General features: G+C 41.7%; 1 protein-coding gene across 1 annotated transcript; it reads right to left on the reverse strand.

The window, feature by feature from the left end:
* Positions 1-10,701: 10,701 nt before the first annotated feature.
* On the reverse strand, positions 10,702-23,719 carry kpna6 (karyopherin alpha 6 (importin alpha 7)). Its single transcript, XM_033636873.2, has 14 exons — positions 23,603-23,719; positions 20,150-20,283; positions 19,917-20,009; positions 19,658-19,757; positions 19,455-19,549; positions 18,124-18,255; positions 17,899-17,987; positions 17,679-17,778; positions 15,971-16,134; positions 15,801-15,879; positions 15,090-15,215; positions 13,589-13,716; positions 12,032-12,216; positions 10,702-11,496 (listed from the first exon to the last, which is right to left on the reverse strand). Exons 1-14 carry the CDS (start codon positions 23,604-23,606, stop codon positions 11,309-11,311), a joined length of 1,617 nt encoding a protein of 538 aa, XP_033492764.1. The 5' UTR covers positions 23,607-23,719; the 3' UTR covers positions 10,702-11,308.
* Positions 23,720-25,655: the final 1,936 nt, after the last annotated feature.

Genomic DNA, 25,655 nt, shown 5'->3' on the forward strand with positions numbered 1-25,655 from the left:
ACCCAGTTGCCGATTAGAGTTAAATTTCTCCAGTCACCTTGAGGCGTCCTGTTCTACATATCTACCAAGTTTAGTAAAAATCCATATGGCGGTTAGGCCTAGATAAGAAATGAGCTCTCTAGCGCCCCCATTTTGTTTGATGGGGTCAATAATGGAGGGGTCCCCTCAGATTATGTGTGGTCATATGCCTACAAAGTTGCATGGTGATGGGTGAAACCCTTGAGATGTTATACACCTTTATGTGATGAGCCACGCCCTCCGCAATATTCATTGCCTTAGAGAAGCTCAGTTTTAGTAAGTTTTCCAACTTTTGCCAAGAGGGAACTTAAGATATTGGTCCCTAGATTATGTTCACCCAGTTTCATGCAGATCGCTCAAACTTCCTAGGAAGAGATCCATTTGAAGTGTTTTTCAAAAAATTCAAAATGGCGGAAAATCTATATAAGCGGAAGTTATGGGTTCTTGAGGTAAATTTGTTCCTCATGAGGAGAGGCATCTCTGTGCAAAGTTTCATGTCTCTACCACATACGGGGCATGAGATACGCCCATTCAAAGTTTGCCATTTCAATCGGTTGCTATAGCGCCCCCCTTTGGCCAATTGATGTAATATTGCTTCATTGGCATCCTCCCATGACCCTCTACCACTGTGCCAAATTTCACATGGATTGACCAAGTCAGTGAGGAGAATAACGTGGAACAGACACACCCATAAACAGTTTTCATCATTATATAGTAAATTAACAAGATAATCCCCTCGCATGCACGTACAGGCCGTTTATGCATGTGTGTGTACTTCGGGCCTGTATATATATATATATATATATATATATATATATATATATATATATATATATATATATCAAGAGTGAAAGAAAAAAAAGAATTTGATTTGATTCATAAAATATATTTTCCTTTTTTATTATACACATATATATATATACAGTACAGGCCAAAAGTTTGGACACACCTTCTCATTCAATGCGTTTTCTTTATTTTCATGACTATTTACATTGTAGATTCTCACTGAAGGCATCAAAACTATGAATGAACACATGTGGAGTTATGTACTTAACAAAAAAAGGTGAAATAACTGAAAACATGTTTTATATTCTAGTTTCTTCAAAATAGCCACCCTTTGCTCTGATTACTGCTTTGCACACTCTTGGCATTCTCTCCATGAGCTTCAAGAGGTAGTCACCTGAAATGGTTTCCACTTCACAGGTGTGCCTTATCAGGGTTAATTAGTGGAATTTCTTGCTTTATCAATGGGGTTAGGACCATCAGTTGTGTTGTGCAGAAGTCAGGTTAATACACAGCCGACAGCCCTATTGGACAACTGTTAAAATTCATATTATGGCAAGAACCAATTAGCTAACTAAAGAAAAACGAGTGGCCATCATTACTTTAAGAAATGAAGGTCAGTCAGTCCGGAAAATTGCAAAAACTTTAAATGTGTCCCCAAGTGGAGTCGCAAAAACCATCAAGCGCTACAACGAAACTGGCACACATGAGGACCGACCCAGGAAAGGAAGACCAAGAGTCACCTCTGCTTCTGAGGATAAGTTCATCCGAGTCACCAGCCTCAGAAATGGCAAGTTAACAGCAGCTCAGATCAGAGACCAGATGAATGCCACACAGAGTTCTAGCAGCAGACCCATCTCTAGAACAACTGTTAAGAGGAGACTGCGCCAATCAGGCCTTCATGGTCAAATAGCTGCTAGGAAACCACTGCTAAGGAGAGGCAACAAGCAGAAGAGATTTGTTTGGGCCAAGAAACACAAGGAATGGACATTAGACCAGTGGAAATCTGTGCTTTGGTCTGATGAGTCCAAATTTGAGATCTTTGGTTCCAACCGCCGTGTCTTTGTGAGACACAGAAAAGATGAACGGATGGATTCCACATGCCTGGTTCCCACTGTGAAGCATGGAGGAGGAGGTGTGATGGTGTGGGGGTGTTTTGCTGGTGACACTGTTGGGGATTTATTCAAAATTGAAGGCACACTGAACCAGCATGACTATCACAGCATCCTGCAGCGACATGCCATCCCATCCGGTTTGTGTTTAGTTGGACGATCATTTATTTTTCAACAGGACAATGACCCCAAACACACCTCCAGGCTGTGTAAGGGCTATTTGACCAAGAAGGAGAGTGATGGAGTGCTGCGGCAGATGACCTGGCCTCCACAGTCACCAGACCTGAACCCAATCGAGATGGTTTGGGGTGAGCTGGACCGCAGAGTGAAGGCAAAGGGGCCAACAAGTGCTAAACACCTCTGGGAACTCCTTCAAGACTGTTGGAAAACCATTTCAGGTGACTACCTCTTGAAGCTCATGGAGAGAATGCCAAGAGTGTGCAAAGCAGTAATCAGAGCAAAGGGTGGCTATTTTGAAGAAACTAGAATATAAAACATGTTTTCAGTTATTTCACCTTTTTTTGTTAAGTACATAACTCCACATGTGTTCATTCATAGTTTTGATACCTTCAGTGAGAATCTACAATGTAAATAGTCATGAAAATAAAGAAAACGCATTGAATGAGAAGGTGTGTCCAAACTTTTGGCCTGTACTGTATATATATACACAAATTCCCCTCTCACCGGTGCACACATTAGTGCCTCTGTGCTGTCTCTAGTCTGGCCTTTTCCAGCCTCTGGTAGTTTTTCTTGATGTCCGCCACCTCTTCAATCTGTCGGTGCTACATGCCGTCGTGCAGGTGCTTGTAACTCCTCGATGGTTTGTCCTCTTCTTCTGCTGCCTGAGGTTTTCGCTCAGCAGCTCATCTTTGGGAGCCATTTTCCTGATGTATTCCTGGATCTTGGTTGTTTCCTCCTGGACAGTGGCTCTGACGCTCACTAGTCCTCGGCCCCCCTCGCTATGCTTACTGTACAGTCTCAGGGTGCTGGACCTGGTGATGAAACCCTCCATGCATTGTGAGAAGCTTCCTTGTCTTGGTATCAGTAGCCTTTATCTCCTCCTTTGGCAGCTTACGATACCAGCAGGGTATCTGATGACTGGCAGGGCGAATGTGTTGATGGCTCGGACCTTGTTCTTTCTGTTCAGCTGACCTTTCAGGACCTGTCTTACCCTGTGTAGGTATTAAGCTGTGGGTGACTTCCTTGCTGCCTCCTCAAAGTTCCCATTTGCCTGCAGGACCCGAGGTATTTGTAGTTGTCCTGAACATCTGCAATGCTGCCCTCTGGTAGTTCAACCCCCTATATATAAAATATGCTGTCCAGATGTAAAGCACTTCTCTGTTGTGCAGTTTTTCTGCGTCTCCATTGTGTTTGTATGATCCTTTTTGGCACACTCTTTGTTGTAGATGCAGTTTAATGACTGCAGTGGCCAAAGAAGGATGGTTTCAAAGATGTGATTGGGTCAGCCTTGTGTCCATTCAGAAAATAAACCAATGGGCCGGACTGCCTGTATTATTGGCCAGTCAGACAAAAAAAAGGCACATTGGCCTACTTGTAAACTGCCCGAGCTGCCAGATTGCCAGTCCACCCCTATATCCAGATGTGTCTATAGAGATTAGCCAAAATGATGGTGCACAGAAGATAAAGTCTTTTCTTGGATAACTGTTGGCTACAACAGATCAGCCCAGATCAGGTAGCTGTTCAGAGGAGCCCATTGCTGCTGATTGTTGGGGCAAGGTTTCAGGAGTCAGAGTATTCTTCCATCCATCCATTTTCATCTGCTTATCCGTGGCCGGGTCCCAGGGGCTGCAGGCCAAGCAACGCACCCCAGACTTCCCCTGGAGGACCCCGAGGCATTCTCAGGCCAGATGAGATATAATCCCTCCAGCGTGTTCTGGGTCTGCCCCGGGCCTCCACTATTTGGACATGCCGGAAACACCTCCAGCAGGAAGCACCGAGGAGGATCCTGATCAGATGCCCGAACCACCTCAACTGACACAATGTGAAGGAGCAGCGGCTCTACTCCTAGCACCCTCCGGATGTCAGAGCTCCTCCCCCTATCTCTAAAAGCCCGTTTCCACTGAAGAAGTTCCTGGTACTATTTGGGGGGCAGGAACTTCACAGGAACGTCCTCTCGCTCGGCCCTCTCAACCGCTGTGTCTCCACTGAGAGAGCGGAGTAGGAGGAAGGTTCCTGTAAAGTTACCGGGCTCTGGATGTGACGTAATTGTTGCGCGACCATTTTGACCGGGGCAACATAGGGGCGTAGGGACGCTGTTAGCTGTTAGCCCATAGCGGTGTCTGTAATAACTCCGTAACTCAATAAACGGTCCATGAAAAAAATATTTTTTCCAGCGGATGTCTTAGTTACAACATGATTGAGCTAACTGGAGTAGTTTCATGTCGTATCCGACAACGGGAGGCTTTTAACAGATGATGTCCTGATGTTAGCTTTGCTGCTGCTGTTAGCTGTCCCTGTCAGCTGATGTTTCTAGACATCGTGATTTCCCAAAACTGAATAAATACCACACATAGCAACACAAAACTGATTTGCTAGCTCAATCATATTGTAACTAAGATATCCGCTGGAAAAAATATTTTTTTCACAGACCGTTTATTTACTGAAGCTATGAACGAGCTAACTCTCGTCTGCTGAGTTTTAAAAATGTCAGCTATTTTGCCGCTTTCTGTTGACGCCACATCCCATCTTGAGTATATCCAATCAGCACCAAGTAATCCCCAAGCCCCAGCCAGGAGTTTTTCGGGGCCATTCTGAGTACCTACTCCGAGGCAGGGACTTGTTTAGCCCCTGTAAAAGTTCCGGAACTCTGTCCTTCGGGGGTGGTTCCTGCAGTGGAGACACGCAGCAACGGCCCTGGCCCCGTAAAATTACCCCGAAGTTCCTGCAGTGGAAACGGGCCTTAGGGCTGAGCCCAGACACCCCACGGAGAGGAAACTCATTTTGGCCACTTGTATCCATGATCTCGTTCTTTCGGTCAGTACCAGAGGTTGGAACCTAGATGGACCGGTAAAACCGAAAGTTCATGCCTTTTGGAAATCAATGTATTTTCTACTCAGTCAAAGAATTTGACCCAACCTTCTGCTTGCCACTGTAATATAATTTCATGTAGCATGCAAGTGAGGGAAGAAGAAAAATCGTCATTAAAGGGTTGCAACATAACTTTATTTGTTTGGTACAGTATTTTCACTGAACAATTTAAATTCAATATATTTTCCTTTACATTTTTAATATTGTTGCTGTTTCCTGTATGTATTTTTTTGTTTTCATGTTCATGTTTGTGTGTCATGTTCAGTTGAAGTGTATAAGTTTCTCGTCACTCATTCATACCGTCGGTAAAGTCAAGTCAAGTCACAGTTTAAGATGGGTAATTTTGAGCAAATGAAAAATCATAAACAAGAATAGAGAAAATAAATACATGTAAAAGAAATGAGAGGACCAGAGCAGAGAAAACATCAGGACTGGTCAGTGATGGCATATGAAAAGTATCTTTACAAACATGTAGCATTGTAAACATTTGTAGCGTTAGACAACATTACTTGACCAAGCCAAGCATGGCTTTAGATTCTGATATAGACATGAACAGCTTCTAGGACGGAAGACAAGTCAGATTTGAGATATTTAGTGATGTCTGTTCATTCCCCTATAGATAACAAGGTTCCTGATCATGCAGCCTGACTAGGACAAACTTTTACTCTAAACACAGTTATCCAAAAATATAGCCCAGAATATCCTGATCAGGAAAAAGATCAAGAAAAGCAGAAAAGGCTTGTATCCTCACCTCCTATTTTATTTTCTTTTTTTTCCTGTGACATGTTCTAATGAGGCTTTTTATCCACTTCTCAGAAGTGATTAGAATTGCATCTGAATCCCTGTCAATGTATCAGAACATACATATAGTTTAACTTATAATACTTTAATGTAAATCACTGCACAATTTCTGAATCCCAGATTTTATCTTAGAAAAATGTCAAGTAGTCGCCTCTGTTAGCTCCACCCAGTGGAAGGAGTGTCACCTTTGAGAGCACTTTGAAGGTGGATCTTTGCCTCTGGGGTGCCTGATTTTGGACAATATTTATTGCAGTCTTCAGAATCATTTTGCAGATTTCTTTTTTTTTTCTAACTCCCTAAACAGTACTTGAACTTGAGAGAAAAGAAATAATAAAACTGAGAAGAGAGGGACTGAGCTATTGCAGCTTCTAATGAAAAGAAGCAAGTTTTAAGTGGCCTGAAGCAACCTCTCAGTCACTGACTGGGTCAAGCCAATCACATAAATCGAATACTGAAAACAAGACATCAAGTAAATCATTTCAACCAGCCTTCAGGATGACAAAACTTTGGTAAACTATGACAGGAAGGTTAGTACCTGCAATTGTCTGCTATGATAGTCGCTTCAGTTTCCACAGTTTGCATCATGTGCCACATGTACAATATTTCTATCAGCGCACAGAGAGGGGCTGGCTGCAGGCCGGGACCTCCAGAAAATGCTTAATATTATATTCTACTGTCCGCTGCCTGAAATACTTTGATTCCAAAACATCTGCAGCGTAGCTATGCACAGTGAAAACCATTAAAAGACTGTAATAGTGGGGATCATCACACCAATTGACAAGTGGCTGGAAAGACCAGTTTAATGCAGTTACTCCCCCCCCCCGACAATTACTCTGCCTTGATTCAATTTCCATGGAGTTAGATTTGTCTCAATATTATTTGTGTGAACACGTCGATAATTCATGTGTTAATGAGTAATCTGTAAAAAAGAAACACCTTCCACAAATACAAAAAAAAAGATTTAACTTAAAAAATATTTTTGCAAATTCAACAAATTTAAAAAATCTGTGAATTATTTTTTTTTATTATAAAAAAAGATATTAAATATTAAATTATATTGTTTTTTCCATTTGATTAATTTACAAATAAATTGCATTTGTGAATATTTTCCTAAGCTTTCTGACTGTTTTTTATGCACACAGATCCATTTCATATCTGCAAAGCAGTTTTTATTTGTATAAATTTTATATTTACAGATTTACACACAGATTCTAGATTTTCTCACACAAATAATATCCACACAAATCTATCTCCATATTTGAGTATTTGCAAAATAGCTTTTGGGTTTACAAATCTTTTTTTTTTTTATGTATTTGTAGCTGCTTCATATTTACAGACTACACATTAACACACAGGTTATCGATCAGTTTGCACAAATAAAATTGAGACAAATTGATCTCCATAAATTCCTTATTTTAGGTGCCCACAGTAAAGTATGCCACTTTTCCAAAGAAACAATGGCAAATAATGTAACTTTAAAGATAAGGAAAATAGAGCAGCAATGTTCTGCACAAAACGTGTGCACATTCAAGTAAATAAAAAGATATAAAGAAAAAAATAATCTATAAGTCAAAGACAGATACATAAGAACCTCCAGTCTTTGTTGGTCGGATTGGCACTTTTGTGAATAGGAGTGCATTTCTTTCTTTTTTTTATTTTTCAGAAATATAAATATTTTCCTGGTTGATGCACTGATTTTTTTCCAACATTGCAATTCTGGCATTATTCGCAGACCAAGCACAGAATTGGCCATGAAATCAAAGACTTAAGTTATAAACGCTGCTCTACACATCTGTCATGTAGAGGCAAGTTCTTGATGCTCAATTAACTCGTGATTTGAACTCTCATGTCGACTGGGAGCGCACGTGTTCTGTGGATAACATCTCAGACTCACCAGAGCTTCGCTGACGTATGAATTAATGCTTAAACCGCTGCATGTGACAGCAGCATGTCACACTATAACATTCTACACTGTCCAAGGAGTTCAAGACTGTAATTAAAGTGTGACACTAAATCAAACCAAATGGAGAATCCAAAGCCTGTCCATCCAAAAAGACGTCCTGTCATTTAAGAATAAATTGTTTTTGTGCAAATAAAAAAAAACCCTATTTGATCACCCGTCATGTTTGTTGTCAATAACATAATTCTGTTCACATTTCCACGAGCGCTGGTTCAGTCGTCCACAGAACACGGGCTCCCAGACTCGGATAGGGACAGAGTCATAGAGTCAATCAACCTCTTCCTCACACAGTGCCTGTCAGTCAAACATCACACAACCACAGTTCTGCTCCATCCACAAAGCCTAAACCCTGATCCAAGGTCAGCGTCTGTCACAGTCAGAGCCAATCCACGGTCGGGGTTTACGGGGGCTGTATTAAACCATCTTAAGTCACGTGGCTAGAAACAACAAAAAAGTTTCCATGAGATCTACAGCGTGTGCGCAACAAATCCCTTCTGATTTCCAGGAGTCTCTTTTTTCTTTGTCTCAATTAAAACAGAAAATCTCAATTAAAACAAAACCGAGGGCGACATTTTTATAAATAAAGTAAATATAATAAGTGCTCCGAAACAAAATAAAACAGCCAAAAATTGCCATTTTCACACTTAAGAGAAAAACTAAACTGAAAAGGTACACTCTGCAGGAAGTGTCAGTTACTGTTTCTGAACAGTATCACCAGCCAAAGTGAAAGTGGGGACGTTTACATGCACGCTAATATTCCACTATTATTCTGTTTGATGCGGCCATGTAAACAGCAAATAAAGTTTACGATTTTTCCGAAAGTAGCATGTTCAGATTAAGACAGGTGGGATATGCCGGTATTATTCAGGTTTTAACAGCTTCATCTGGACATGTGTACAGCGCACTCAGAACATGCGTCTTAGTTCAGAGTTTAAATGCAGTTTGTGACACAGCCTCTGGCCTGCTGGCGTAGAGATGCGTGCCCAAAAGAGACGCCAACAGTTCTAGTTGTGAGGAGAAAAACGCAGACTTTTAAACACTATGAAAGACGTGGATATCAACAGGTTTTTGGATATACGCATATCGCAACACCGAGCTTTTCAAAAAGGTGGCAAAAGGAATAAAAGCGGGAGGCTGTGCTCACACGGTCCAACAGGTCCACTACCATTTAAAAAATCCTTTTCTGATGCAAAAAAGCAAAAAGACAAGCCGCTCCAGTGGTTCCACTGTTCTCTCTTGTGACGTGATAGGGGGACATCAATCGGAGTATGAAGGGCTGCATGTGAACGAGAATATTAGTGGAATATCCATTTTTATTTGCTGTGTAAGCTGCTTAGTAGGAATACTGTCTTTTTTGGAAAAAAGCAAAAACCGGACTATTTTATGCACGTAAACGTTCTCAGTTTAAGTCATCCCCAGATTCACTTTCATTTTGCACTGAGGTTTTTCTTTATTTATGTCTAGTTGTGTGTGTTACCTCACCTGCAGGCTGTGCACAGGTACGTCCTGACCACAGCAAAATAAGAAAGCACATGCAGAGGGCGAAGTCTGCAGATAAATGCAGCACTACACGCTAGCAGCGGGTCATGAGTGTATGTCTATACCTTTTTTTTTCTTGGCACATTTCCTGCATCGTGTACTTTAAAAAGAAAAGAAAAGAAAAACTACTTTTTCCACTCCAAAGGCTACGGAAACTATTTTTACTTGCTACTAGCCACTCATCTGTGAGAGGTGTGTGTACAGGTGTGTCTGCTGGTGTTGTATGCAAGTGTGCATGAAGTGTGCGCAAATATATAGATATATATTTATATATATATATAATGCAAATACATCAAAATTCAAATACATATTCATACTTGAATTTTTGGTTGCAGTTAGGCTCGTCACTTGTCTGAGAGAGACGTATCCCCAGCCAAACTCTGGTTGGTTGTTTCCTTGCCAGGCAGAGGATAGGCTATTTACATCAATACCTATACATATCACAATGGACCCATGCAAAATCATTAACAGTTATCATTCCCATTCCTCAAAAAGATGGTGATAAAGAATGCCATAGGTTATATATCAGCTCTACCACTATACACAACACCACCACCGTCACTACACTATCACTGTTAACACCACCAAACCATTTCAGTTGTGGCCCGGTTCCTGCTTTTTAACTGTAACAAGAAACGCTGAGCGGTGTATAGCAATGTCTCACGGGATTTTTCACGCTGTTCTCTATCTCTTTGTGCCAACTGTCTGCGTGTTTGGCCAGGGATACTCAGTGACTGTACGCAGGGTAATATAACACCATGCAAAAAACCTACCACATACAACGGGGGGGGGGGGGGGGGGGGGGGGGGCAGGGCCTCGCTAACCAGCAGCAACCAGACAATCAAACCACAGGTGGTGTTTCATCCTAATTTAAACATCTGTAATCTCTTGAGTTCATTTAAATATAAAACAATGTTTGGTTTGCTGCTGCTGCTGTCGGCACTTTCCCCCTAAATCCCCAGCTCACCTTCTTTAATAGTTAGATCACTTCATAATTCAAATGTATTGTTATTAATAACACAGCACACGACGAACATTGGATCTCTAACTATACCACCCTCCAAAACTGGATTATTTTTTTCTAGATCTTTAAACATATCCTCTAAAAAAACCCAAACCCTTTTCCACTACACATCCAGAGCCCTTCCTATGTTCAGATAAATGTTTACACGTCTTCCCACCTCAACCCTCCCCCCAAAATTTGTCCCACAAAAAAAAAAAAAAAACAAAAAAAAACAAAAAAAAAAAACAGTTGACAGAATGGAGGAAAAACTAAAATCAAACTTCTTAGCTTGGGCATCAAACTGAGGGCAGGGGAACGCCCTCGATTTTGGGTGGACATGTATTTCGAGGGATCAGCCCAAAGCCTAACGATCAGGGAGCAAATCAAGTGTGTAGAGAAAGAAATAAACACAAGCACTAAAAAAGGTGCAGATAAATAAGAGTTGGGGGGAAATAATTAATTATAAAACAAAAGGGATCATGTTACTAGGTTTATTCAGACTGATATCGAGAGCCCGGCGTATTTCCCCCTCATGCACCCCAGTTTGTGGACTTTGCATTGGGATGCATGGGTACTCTGAAAGCAGGAATGTCCCATTGAAAAAAAATGAGCGTGTATATAAAGATATTAACCAACAAACCATCGTTTCTGCCAATGAGAGCCATCACATGGCAGGAGGATGTCTGTGTGTGCGTTTGAAGCAAGAGCAGACTCACACTTTGGGATATGAGGCGATCGCATCCTCTTCTGAGTGAGTGTAATGGAGTTTGTGTGGCGCGCTCCTCTTGGCCAGGCAACACATGAGTCTGCCCTGCACGAAGCCAGTCCACTGGTTGAGGAGGATGAAGACAGGGGGGCATTTTGTTTTAGCTTTCCTCCAAAGGGTGGGTGTGCCTGTGTGTGTTTGTGGGGATGGCAGAGGGGGTAGTGGTAGTTCAGGGAAGAGGATGCATGGAGGTTTGACTCAGGCGTCTTGGGGTCCTCCATGAGATGAGCAGGTATGGAGGGGGTAAATGGTGTATTTTAGAGGAGAGGAGTGCAGGCTTATAGCTGGAAGCCCTCCATGGGGGCCTCCTGCTGGGGGAAAAGGAACTGCTGGTTGGCCTGGTCCACCTGAGGGGCTAGACTGCTGTCCTCGTCTTCCACCCCAAAGTAGTGCTCGATTAGATCAAAGGCCTTCTGGTAGATCTCCTGGTTGTCATGGCTCTGGAGGAACTCGATCTTGTCCAGACCTGGAAAAACGAGTCATGTTAGATCAGTGTATTTTTTGATAAACTATCGGCCAGAAAATGGAACCTTTATTCTAAAATTTAAACTTGCAGCCAGCTACTTCTGTCTGAGTAACAAACACTAGTGCATTGCTCAGTGGCATGTTAAGCCAAAAAAGTTCTGCTTCCCAGATCTTCTGCATCGTTGGGCCCATAGAGCGAGCACACTAGACACTTTGCAGCGCCCTTTCTAGGGGCTTGATCTCAACTCACACTTGTCAACAACAGCTACCCCCAGTGCCCCAAGCTGCATATCTGCTGTAGATCCACTGCCACTGCTTTATGACTGCACTGTGCCAAATCTACAGATGAATGATTTGTCTACAACGATGCACAGTATCAGCTTTTGGTTCTGACAGTCGACCATTCTGCGGAGTCCCGACCCAGCCCTCCTGGTGTCAGTGTCCAATACGATACAATTCTGTACATGACATTTCACATCTGTCATTGGTGATGTGTGTGTGTGTGTGTGTGTGTGTGTGGACACCATGCACAGTACCATAGGCTTCTTCAATGAGGCTGCAGTAAGGGTTGACTCCAGTGCCGTTGTTCTCCTGCTTGGCCTCCTGCTCGCCCAGCCTCAGGATGTTCTCCAGCCCGTTGAGAGCCACCTGAACGATCTTTGAGTCCATCACAGTCAGCAGATCGCACAGCGGCTTGATGCAGCCCAGGTTCACCAGATATCTACACACAGACATTTTCAGAGATGCTTCTTAATGTTTCATTTCAAAGTCACGAGTCGACGAACGATATGTTTTTAAGTTTTCTTTTACTCATGGTCATCTCTACATCCATGGGTATTCTACTGTATTAACATTTTATATGTGCTTGCTTTGCACTATTATTATATTTTTGGACAATGCTAATGCTTAGCATGATCAGTTCAAAGATCAGTTGGAAGGGTTCATATTTTATTTTACTATACAGATTTAATTAGGTACAAGTTTGTTTGCTTTCATTTATCCAAACTGGGAGTCAGTGCAGCACATATTAGTATTTGGTGAAAATATCTGTCGTGATATGATACATCATAAAGGTCACAATGGTATTTAAGTTTACACAACAGTTTCTGTATACTTTGAACAGTGTGTGGTAGTGGACTATACTGAGGTCATGTTTATATTTACTTTATTAATGTGTAAGAATACAGGCACAAGTTATTTACGCCAGGTATGGTGCCGTACGGCAGTTTAGTGCACGACAGTGGGCGATTGTGGACAACGTTGTTTGTAAAGGCCTATGTGAAGTTTGTGTTGATTTGGACCGTAATAAGTTTTTGACTGTTGAAGTTAAATAACGGAAATACGATGAGAATATACAGAAATATTGAAATCAAGTCAGTAGTGAATCGTACATGATGTCGTTTTGTTTTTGTTTATTGTATACTGAATCAGCCTAGTTAAACCTTTTCCCTGCCTTACGTGACTGTGGATCCAAAGAAAAGGAACAGAAACACGACGCCTCACAAACTCAGTGGCCTAGGAACTGTGGTATGTTGAAACAGCCACTACGCAAACATTTACATTTATTTTAAGATCATTTTTCATTGTTAGTTTCTAATATCCTCCGAATTTTCAGCACCATGACACCTCCATGTGCATTAAATTGCCTTAGTTCTCATTTTTGATTACCCAATTTTTCCATCGAGATAAATTTCCACTAAATTTTAACTTAATTTCCTGATTCGTTCACAATTAAAGCATCAATCAGAGTTTTACCCATCATTTACAACCTGCTGAAACTAAGTCTGTCACTGTCAGGGAAATATCTCTGCCCTGTATTTTTTACAATACCTTTTCATAAATTAGCAAACATGTTGAGAATTTTACATTCTAAGTGGTCTTCATGAACTCTTCAAACTACAAGAAAATATGCCGTTCATGCTTCCACAGTCATCACTAAATGCCTGCCCGTCAAGTACCTTCCTTCTTCCAACTGATCTGGTACTGCCATGATGAACTATCTCACACAAATAAATAAATCAGAGGCATCTTGACCAAATCAATTTTGTTATGAGCTGAGGAGATACTGTTTCGTACTGTAGTTCGTTTCTGACCTGATCTGTTCCGGTGTTCCTCCAGAGGTGGCGTTAGTGATGGCCCAGGCCGCCTCTTTCCTGGTCCTGAACTCTGCTTTCTGTAGAATGTCGATCAGCACCGGGAAGATGTTGGCGTCGATTACAGTCTGTGAGGCAGGACCACATGTAAAATCAGAAAGCAGCTTCAATATGGTTATGACATCTTTGCAGCCTTTACAAAACCAAGGCCTGGGTTATACCAGCTGGTAATCCTAAATGCTATGTTGGTCTTTGTTAAGATCAGTCTCTGGAAGGGACTTTACGCTGGTTGCACGAACCACACTTGGGCCTCATCTTAACGACGCCTGCTCTCAGCCCTGCTTTTTAGCTTGCGCCAAGTTGATGTGACATAATGGAAATAAATCTGCAACTGCCTTCGGTAACTGTCATCTTACTTGCTGATAGGCCGATGGCAGGCAACAACGTGAATATTGGCTGATATCGATGTTCAGCCGAGAAAACGGTGCCTCCCTAATGGGTGTTCAAATTCTGTGGCTGTGAATCAGGCTGCTGTTATACAGAAACAGCCGATTCCCTGTTCCTAACCAGGCTTAAGATTTATGCACAGTCTTAGCAAGAAGAAGGCTTAAGCTTAGACGGTGCAACGGGCAGATTAGATCAGATTTAGAATGCCAAGTTGCGACTGACTTATCTTAAGACCAGGTGTAAACCCTGTTGTTGCAACTGGCCTCTGGTGATCAGAAATGTAGTGAGGATGGGTAAAGCCTATCTCAGCTACTGTATCATGAGCCTGTAAGGACTGTGATGAATGAACCTCTCAGTCTCTCTGTGTTTATTTCACAGACTGATCTCAAATCAAAGTCAGTGTGATTCTCATTATAGATAGATGTCTAATGTGGAATTACATGGCTTCATAGAGTCACATATTTAAAGTCTAGTCACATACATAAGTAAGACTGACTTATACTTAAGATATTACTGATGTTAAAAGTGTCAGAAAACACTAATAACTTACATACAGCTGCTGAGAGTGTGAGCTCTCTATTTAAAAGTCAATCAATCATCTTGGAAGTTAAAGCAGGTTGTTCTTGTGTTGGGCACAGACCCACATTACATGACTAAAGATAAGATGAAACCACTGATAAAGCAAGAAAAATGTGCTCTCTACAAGAGGCAGAAGCTGTATGAGTCAGAGTTACGGAAAGGGCACAGAATCATTATGAAGCACGACTGGAGCATAAAGTGAACAACAAATGAAGAGTACTAAATAAGACTTGCTGTGATTATATGGTGTCAGAAATAAAGCAAAGTGCTGACATTTCAACACAAAGAGTTTAATCTGCTGTAAAGTTGGTGTCACAGATACGATTACTAACATTTGTGTTCTTCTCGAAGAGCAAATTATTACAATGCTCTTCATTTTGACATTTATTTCATCATTACAAACAATATAGTGCCTGAGTAAAGATTTCTGCGGCCATGACTGCAGAGGGAAAAGGTCAAGTGTTAGATATGTCACCTGTATTTGTGCTCGGTTTCCTGCTGTGATGTTTGAGATGGTCCAACAAGCCTCTTTGCGGATCGACTCTTTAGCACTGCTGAGAAGGTGCAGCAGACAGGGCAGGGCTGAGCAGTTCAACACCACCTACACACAGACAAGGAGTGGGGAAAAAACCTTACACATCATTTATAAAAATTTCACCATCAAGTATAATCAGGTATGTCACTTTGTTGGTTGCTGCCGTTTTGACCAGGTCTCCCTTAAAAAGAGATTGTTGATCTCAGCAGGACTTACCTGGTTAAAAATTGGTTAAATAAAATAAAATAAATAAAATCCTAAATGACGTTTTGACAATGATGTGTGCAACCCACTGCTGGAAACTTGAAAACTAGAAATAAAACAGTAGCCAAAAATGTAAGGAAATTTGGAAAACAATGACGTCCAGGAGCTCCTTATCTGGCCGGTTTATAACAAGGGAGGTAAATGATAGTTTTGAGCTGCTGACGCATATGTTACATGTCACACTAGAGACCAACAGTGCTGCGTTACATGTCACAACCGTCACACTTCTTGATTCTGTGACTCCGTTTAAAAATCACACACTGGAGTGAAGTAATGTTGCCGTAGTTTTGTTCTGTGTAAAAATGCAAAGGAGGCATAAAGAAGGGACTTGTAGAGGCCCTATAGCGCCATCTGTGTATGACAAACTTCAGTTTAATATACTCTCACCTGTGTTTGAATGTCATCTCCAGTGACAATGTTTCCTACAGCTCTCAGTGCAGGGGAGGCCACCTTATAGTCTGTGTGCCTGCAGCAAGACAGGTTTCATAGAGAGAATGTTAAGTATTTACAGGCCATGCTTACTATGACAAAGACAATAGAGAGAATGCTGGACGTACATGAGTAGCTCCACAAGGCGCCTGCAAACGCCAGAGTCGATGACGGCCTGGATCTTGTCATTGGGGCCGTCTGAGAGGTATGACAGCGCCCAGCAGGCGTCTGCCAGCAAGTCTGGGTCACTGCTAAATAAAAGCCTGGAGAGGACTGGCAGACAGGGTGACACCTAGACAGCACAGACACAACGCACATTTGTGACAAGACGCAACATAAGTTCAACAAACACACAAACATCAGGTCAAACTTAAGCAGCTGAAGGAAAAGCTGCTGGCTAAATTCATTTTTTTCTAGGTCACTGAAATATAAACAGGGAGCAACACGTTTCTCAACAACATGTCAGTCTTGTCACACATGCCACCATTATTATTCAGTGTGCCAACTGATGAATAAAAACAAATTGCAAGCACTTGTGGAACCTGAAGACTAATATTCTGACAACACATCTGCATGTACAAACGGTTCAGGGATTTAACAGTGATGGTTCTAAGATTTTAGGTTAGGAGCATTCAAAGGCACATAATGAGAAACAATAAACTGTGAAGACAATAAAGCCTCCACAAAAATAGCATCTTAAGTCTTGTGTGTGATTTATCCTGGCTTCATATGAGCAGAGGAAATCTCCACTTGTCGCTTAGCTAATTTATACAATGTAAAATGCCATAGACTTGTGCTAATAATGTTAGCATGTTGTATTTGTGGGGAAAACGTGTTTAGTGTAAGACAGTTGTTTTGTCAGTGAACCTTGTGAGCTGTAATGGAGCTGAATTTTGTAGCGTTACCTTTGTTAAATGTTGCTGTTGTCCCTGGCTTCATATGAGTAGAGGAAAAGATCCCTAGCTGCTAGGCTAATTTATACAATGTAAAATGCCATAGACGGGCGCTAATAACATTAGCATGTTGTATTTGTGGGGAAAATGTGGGGGGGGGGAAAAAAAAAAAAAACGGGAGGGAAAAAAAGGCTGAATATTCAAATTATTTTTTTCCACAATCAAATCCCGTGCCATCGAACGAAGCTTCGAATTTTTTTGGGTCAGTTTTAGGTGTGTTTTTATTCAACTAAACTTCATAGCACTTCACAGAAACCCTGCTGCCGATTAGTGTTTCGGAGGTGTAACTGTTGTGCGGCTGTATTTTTTCAAACGGAGTAAAATCCCCGTCTTTGCATTTTATTTTGATCATAGTCCGTTTTTAAAAAACTGCTTGTGACATCTCAAATGTGGCTTTGACTTGCAACTGAAAATACCGAGATATGTATCGCGTGTCGCCAGTCAGCCTGTAAATACAGAGATATTAATTTTTGTCCATATCGCCCAGCCCCAATTACCATAGTTTTTTGGGCTGGTGAGAGAAGCAAATCCAGCAGCCACATGCATATTTTACAGGCATTTGACTGGTGGCTGGTACTTACAAACAACCTTGATGGCTACTATAAAATGAACTTATGATATCAGGAGTAAATATTTGCTGTGACTTAGCAGACTGTAGGTTATTGAATTACCTTTTTAGATAGTCACCAAATCAATCCTAAAAGTTCAATACTTTTCCTGCACTGTGACATTTGAGCTCCAGTGTAAGTACTGCCACAACTACTCCAGCAAGCTGAGAGTCAATAACCATACTTTGGAAATACACAAACCCACATACAAATATATCATCTACACATCTTCTACGGTTTAGCAAAACTGTCTGACTTCATGAGGCCAAACGTACCTTTTCAAAAGCAGGTGGAGGGTTTTTTCCTCTACAGAGATTAGACAGAGCCCACACTGCATTCCTCGTCATGGTCAATCTAGTGGATTTGGTCAGAAGCCTGAAATAACAAAGAAAAGCAAAACTCAGTACACAAGATCATATCAGAAACGTGGTGTTACAGGAAAGCTAGAGGCCTGAATAAGAGTTCCCTCTACAGAGGCAAAGAGGATGAGCTTACATTAATAATGGTGGAAGGATGTTGCAGTTCAGCACATAGTCCCTGCACACCGCACTATCCCCTGCAATGTTACCCAAGGCCCACACAGCCTGCAGAAAAACACACACAAACCCAAACCTTTGTTACAAATGGATACTGGATACAGGCATATGGACCAAGACAAAATTAACAAACAGAAAACGGTCAAGATGGACACAACACATCATGTCGGTCACACTGTGTTACCTGTTCCTGGACGTCCTCAAAGTCTGAGTTAAGTAGTTCGATGAAGATTGGCACTGCTCCAGCCTCAATCACCGTCTTAGTCTGCATGGATGTGCCTGATGCTATGTTGGTCAGTGCCCACGCTGCTTCAAACTGCAGGGGCACAAAATGGCACAGAAAAAAAATAAAATAAAATAAAAAAATGACTACAAAGCCCTACCCTGAACATGTTTTAATTAAATCGGAGGAAATTTTATGATCCTTATTGGTTCACCTCAACAAATGATCATTCCCATTTCAATACACTTTACATTCGTTCAGGTATAGGAAATATTGTTTTGTAATTGTCTGTGTTATTGCTTTCTAGCACATAACAAATATCCTTCGTTCTTTCAACATCAGGTTATGTTCTTAACGTGCTAACTGGCTAGCTAGCGTCTTGAATCCGGCCAGACGGTCTTCCTTTTCCCCTTTTTGATTGACGAGTACAGACCATCACCACCTGGTGATATGGATCGTTATTTCCTTGTACATGCTAGTTGGCTGTAGTCTTTGCGGTGTGTTCAAGTACGACATTTTGGCTGAGACACAGGCAACATCAGGCGACACAACAGTCAGACTTTGTCACCAGTAGTTTCTTAAATTCAGTTTGGTGTGTCTGGGCCTTATCAGAGTCCACGAATAAGAGTGTAGCGACTCAAGTCCACTTGTGATGCACTCCTAAGCTGTTTTGCCAACTGCCAATGAACTCTTAATAATGACAAGAAGCAGAGCGTGAAGCAACATCACAACCAGCAGGAAAACTAACGCATGGTGTTTTTATTTCTCATCTTGCCTCTTTACAAAAAAAAAAAAAAATTTCATCTTGTAACCCCCAAAAAGCATAAACTTTCTAGTAAACACAACATGCAGTGTGCATCTACGTCCCTCCAATCTCTACTGAAAATTGATCTCCTTAATGCTGCTGGTATTGCCACACATTTTAATATATAGGCTACCCTTTAAACATTAGATAAAACCGGTTAAAGCTTGTACAGCTGACTAGACTGGCAAAACCAGAAATTACCCCAAGCCTAATTAGAAATAAGTGTTGACTCAATAATGAAGAGTTTACAAGCTACTGCCTTACTTTAACTTGCTTATCTTCAGGCAAGAGTGCATTGTTGCTTATGCTGTTTGTGTTTTTACCTGGATGGAGTACACATTCGATATTGTTTGAAAATGTAACCAGGCTGCATGATTTCTCCATAAGAAACTAATTTTATGGGCATTTGTCAGTTGACAGAGACTAAAAGTTGACCCTATGTACATTTTGCACGCACAGAATGTGTTCTGAATGTGTACAAACTAACCTGTAGTGTGCAGTTGACACTCTTCTTCAAGAATTCCACAAACCTCTCCACTACTCCAGGCGTGTTAATTACTTCATCAATCGGTGGGTTGGGCTCTGAAATGAACAGAAGTAAAACTGGATGTCAGTATTTTTGTCTGGTCTGTGGCAGCCTCATGACTGGTACCACTGTTGTGTAGAGTTAATATAAGTACACATATATACCTTTGGAAAGTAGTTTTCTGAACTTTTGTGTTGTGGCAAGCTGAAGCTCTGGATCCTCCGAGAAAAGCATCTCAACCATGTCTCTGGTAATGACTCCTTCCTGCAACAACACATGCACCAACACTCTCAACACTTGATCCACTCAGCAAAGACTCCACTACTCTCAACCCACAGGCTGGAAAAGAGGCTAGATAACAATAATAATAACAACAATAGCCCCGATTGAGCCTCTCTTTGTTTATTAGGAAACCACACTCACTGTTACTGGAGAGCTGAGGTAGGAGTCTACCAGCGGACTCTCGAACATGGCCTCCTCTTCATTGAGAACGTCCACGTTCCTTCTCTTGAAAAGCTGCGATTAAAAATATTGTCAGAGCACAGAGACACAGTTAAACCAGATTATGCTCAATATACACAGACTGAATACTGACATAATCTTAAACAGGGGAATAAAGAATCTGATGAGTCAGATGGACAGAGTCAGTGTGATACCTGTTGTTCTCGTTTCTGTTTCCTGAGTTGGATGCCCTCCTCCTCTCTCCTGCGCCTCATCTCCTCCGGGTTCAGTGCTTTGTTCTTGTAGCGGTTCATCCTGTAGTTATCTTTGGCCGGACTGGCTGACGGCTCTGACGGGACACAGACACAAGAAAACACAATTAAGACACAAACAGGAAACAAAGTTGTGCACTGTTTCTTTTATCCAAGTTGGACTTAACGAGTAAACCCTGTGTAGAAAAGAGTAAGTAAACACATGACTAGGAATGTAACAAGGACTGAAGTCAATGCCAAAAATGTGAAAATGTGACAGTACTCATTTTCTCCAGCACCTTAAGTACCAGCCAGGGATGCAATTCCTATGCTATTAAATGCCAAAAGAAGAAGAATGCCTGCCGGGTGCATCTGCAGCTCTGCCACGTTGAAAAGAAAGCGTTTTTTCCCCTGAGGTCAGCTTATTTTTTTAAAATTCTTTGCAAAGGGAGAACTGCATATTGACACTATGCTACAAACACCAGCCTGACGAGGCTGCATGTTTGACATTTTTTTCCTGATACAGAGTTGATAAATGTTCATCTTTGGGTGAAATGTTGCACTCAATACTGTCACTTCTTACGTGGCCTGCCCCTTGAAAGTCAAAAATTCAAATCGTCAGACTCGACCGAGATTGATTCTGTGGTGACAGCTGAGTTGGGTAAAACCATACTTCTTACCCAGCAATCCAACTGCAGTGAAGAAAGGGCGAGACAAATAGCCGACCACAGAGACCAACCGTCACACATGTAGAGTGCAGAACAATAACGGAGGATACATCTGTTACCACACTGTAGGCTACATATTAATATATGTTTCCTTGCCTACAAAATGTCACCACATAGACTAGTACTCTGCATTTGAGGCGGGTGATCAGGGATAAACAATTATATTTTAATTTATTTAAATTGAAACATTTATAATAAACAAGTGTATGTTTTAGGTACATGGGATATATTACTTTGTTGAGTACTGACTACTAAATTTCTGGTATGGTGACATGCCTGTACGTGACAGACAAAGTGTGTTTCCCCCGACATCTCTAATAATAGGCTGTGATGATGACACCACATGTACACAGCTCTACATATAAAAAGACCCTGAATAAACAGGCTCATAGAAACTGGACAACATGGCCTAAAAATACACACACACACACACACACACACAGAAAGAACTAAGCTATTCATCAACCAGTCAGCTGGCGGGCAGAACAAACGTATTTATTCAGTAGAGTTAAATCGCAGAGTTAGCATATATCGGTGCCCACACAGGTCACACTGTCCATTCTCAGTATTTGTGCAGTCATGCCACCAGAACAGGGCACTGGGCAGATCCCTGAGTCACCCGGGGCTACAGGGGACAGAAAAGAGAAGTGGGGACAACAGTGAAACCTGCCACCAGCACAGGGTGGTGGCAGCCTTCTGTGCCAGAAGCCCCCCCATCACACCAGCGGGGGTTTACGAGGTTAAATATCGCAACAAGTGGCGCAAATTGAGGTCATGTTATGGTTTGAGGGCATTAGCACAACCAGCCTCATAAAAAGCTTACGCATGTGTGTAATGTGTCCAGATTGTAAAGCCACAGGCGTGGACGGCACACGAGCACAGGTTGGGGCTGAACGCTTTAGTTTCTATATTGTGTGAGTTAGATCAGCTGCTGTATGTGAACTGCACAGACTGTTGGGACTGCACGGCACAGAAATAGCCTTGCAGAGGACATGTCTGGGTTGGCATTTGAGAGGACACCCTACCTACCGCAAGGAGTCTCTAGAAGAAGGAAGATGTTAAAGTGTCTGTGGACTCAAATCAGGAAAGCATCATGTTCTTAATGACACCTTGTGGTATTTCACCACACGATATTATCTGCTGAGGTACTGAGTGAGCCGAGGCTGAGATTTCTGCCACTACCTCAAAAACACCGGCCGTGGGATGGGAGGCCTCTGTTGTACAGCGGTGGCAGAAATCTCAACAGTAAATTTACCTTAACTATTTGCATGGGTATATCGCATCACTTCTTGTGCGTGGGACTTTGGTGAACCAACCCTGACCCTTTGATTTAGCCTCACTGATTGAAGCACAACCGCCTGTTCTGGTGACAAATCAAGCACCATCAATCATCATCCAATATTAAAAACTAATAGGGCCTAACGGAGGGAGCAACAGGACTCATGCTACAGTAATAAAACATAATGACCAGATGTGTGTGGTCCAGCTTCATTTCTGTATTTAATATTTCCATTTGACGTGTACAGTGAAGCGGGATGGTTTTGACCAGTTTGTGAACAGAAGACTGTCCCTGTCTCTCTGTACAGACACACATACACATAAACAAGCTACTAATAATGTCCCTGTAAACAACAGATGTCGAGGGAGGGGAAAAAGCATAATCCTGTGCGGGAATAGTCTGGAAAAAATGAGGACCCCTGATGTCACATGTACACGCTGCTGTACTGTCGCATGTCAAAGCTGGTACTCACCCATGTTAGCAAGCTGTCAAAAATAATTTTCTCTTTACATTACATATACCTGCTCACTGATTTTCACTTTAATATCAAGCTCTATAGAACAAAGTATAACTGCGAATTTAAGAAATAAAATTAACAATTTAGTATAACTCTACAAAGAACAAGGCTAATTAACGGAGCTAACATGGCTAAGCTAACGTAAGCGCTAGCCGCTGCGCACACAAATATGTGTCTAACAAGTAAGACTATTGAATTGTGTCATGATATGTCTAATGGTTTATAACCTTATCAGAGTAATATGAGGTCTATTGACAAGTTACAGTCGACCTACCCGCGAAATAATGTCGAACACTAGAAGCTAACGCCACATTTACTTTGAGATATCTGAGTAGCATTAGCGTAGCAGTTGCTCTTCAACTGCTTGCTAACGTTAGCGCTAGAAACAACCATCATGTAAGAAACACGGGGGCCAGGGAGACTGACAAATGTTGCTTCATGAGAAAGGCAATTTCTTGACATAACTGGTAACATCTTTAGCTTCACGTCAAGCTAAACGTGTATCATCCCACCAAAGAAAAGAGGATACGGCGCGGCGCTAGCGTAGTTAGCTATCAGCTAAGTTTTCCTAAGTTGGCTAACACGGCGCCGGTTGTTTTCTCGAATTACGTTAGTACACCTTGTTTTAACCCGAATAAAAAGTGAAACACTGTCCTGTGAATAGACAGTTTGATGACAGGTCAACATACAACTTATTATCTGGAGTAAAATAACTCATATTATGCTGCTACGTCGTTAACTGGAGTTAGCTACCTAGCTAACGACTTAGCTAACTAGTTAGCTTAACAACAGTGACAGGATGAGGATTTCATAACCGTTACTCCCGATGACACAGCCCGTTTGAGTCACCACCTCAACGCCTGTTTGTACTCTCGATATGCCGAGCAGCTTACCCATTGTGTCCTATGTCGTTTGGGTGTATTGTGTCGTGAAGATGTAAATCAATTTTAAATCCGTTGAGTCTTCTAGCTTCCCAGAATTTGCTCCTGTAAGCAATATGTCTGCCGGAGACGGAAACGTCAAAATATAACGCCGACTTCCTGCCGCCAGAGGGCGCCCCAGCCTCACATTGACGCCACCTACAGCAGCTTCAGCACAGGAATACAAGAAAGACCCCACATAACATAAACATACATTTATTCATAATTAATTTAGGACTAGATTTATGTACTTCTCAACCGGATGCATTGGTTCAAGATCAATTCAGTAGGCTATCACACACAATAATCATACCAGTTATTAGGAGAGGGTAAGGTGACACAGGTCTTCTTCCAAAGTCACTGTTTCTAACTAGTGTCTCAATTTTTCATACTCTGTGTCATGGTTCAGATAGCTCTATATTTTAGATCTACTCAGGGACTGTACCTTTTTTATTAGAGAAGGGGTGGCTGGGGCTATCTTGACCCTTCCTGAAGCGACAAATTCTTTTCCTTGAGCCTCCCCGAGTGACTTGGGGAATGACTCCACCATAATTAACCACATTTTTTAATCCATTCATTCATTCATTTTCTGTAACCACTTATTCCACTGGGTGAGAGGCACCAGACTATCACAGGGCTGACACACAGAGATAGACAACCATTCACACTCACATTCACACCCACGGACAATTTAGAGTCACCAATTAACCTGCATGTCTTTGGACTGTGGGAGGAAGCTGGAGCACCTGGAGGAAACCCACGCTGACACGGGGAGAACATGCAAACTCCACACAGAAGGGTGAACCCTTTTGCTGTGAGGTGACAATGCTAACCACTGCACCACCACATTTTTTTCCTTTATATTCACACCAAATGTATTTGAGCCAGTGCAACGAGCAAACAGCACAAAGGGAGTTCCCAAAAAAACCTAACTCCTAATTTTTTAAACAAAATTCAAATCTTCCGTAAAGATCATACCATCTCATGTGCTGTCTGTGCAATTAAGCAGAATATGTGTGCATAACAGCAATCTTTCCTACGACACATCACCAACAAAATCTAATAAGCCTGTACATTACATGCATGTACATTGCAATATTAGTAACTTGGCATGGCAGATAGATTTTTAATTCTTACCCTTTGATGTTTTGAAGTTTTGGTTTTTCACGACTGTCATGTACGTGGGATCTACAGGATCTGGTTGGTGCATACAGTTTATGAGACATGTAAAATTAAGCGATTTTTAAGACTGAAGCTTTTTGTTGGAAATTTGAAAATGATCATTTCTGTTTTTTTAATTTCTGGCTGTGATAAATGGGATAATTCTGGTGATTTTTAAAGAAACAAAGACTTACAAACCCGCCCACAGGATTTGGGGTGTAGATACAAAATCTGAATCAGGGCTGTCAAAATAACACATTCATTTCGACAAATTAATCACATAAAAAAATAACATGTTCAAAAAAATTAACATTGATTAACTGCATTCAGTGGTGCCCTTTGACCCGGTGCGTCATTGAAGGCCACAGTGGCTTTATCACATGATGGAGGCAGATGCAGCGACGCTGCTTGGCCCCGTGACTGTAACATTTACATTTAAAAAACACCCAAATGGAGCTGTTGATATAGGAGCACTGCTCTCTGCAATTTCTGCAGTGAGGACTTTTCGTACTATCTGAGAACTTCAAACCTGAAATATCACCTCAACACAAAGCATTTAGCAGTGAACTCGGAGGTCTGAGCTAGCACAGCCTCTGATGCTAGCGCTAGCAGCCAGCCTCGTCAAGTCGCACTCCACTAGGCGCAAACTGAGTCAGTCTACCTGTGATTGACTAGCTGATTCCCTTGCAAAATGGATTGCAATAGCCTGGAGACCAGTTTGAGTGGCAGAGGACAGGGCGACAATTGTGTCCAAAATCCAGCAGCTTTACTACGACACATCTGCCAAGATTGATTTGGGTTTAAATTTTTTTTAACAGCAAAAATTCATATATGCGATTAATCTAAATTAATTAATCACAACACA

This window comes from Epinephelus lanceolatus, chromosome 16, assembly GCF_041903045.1.
Source record: "Epinephelus lanceolatus isolate andai-2023 chromosome 16, ASM4190304v1, whole genome shotgun sequence".
Classification (NCBI taxonomy): Eukaryota; Metazoa; Chordata; class Actinopteri; order Perciformes; family Serranidae; genus Epinephelus; species Epinephelus lanceolatus.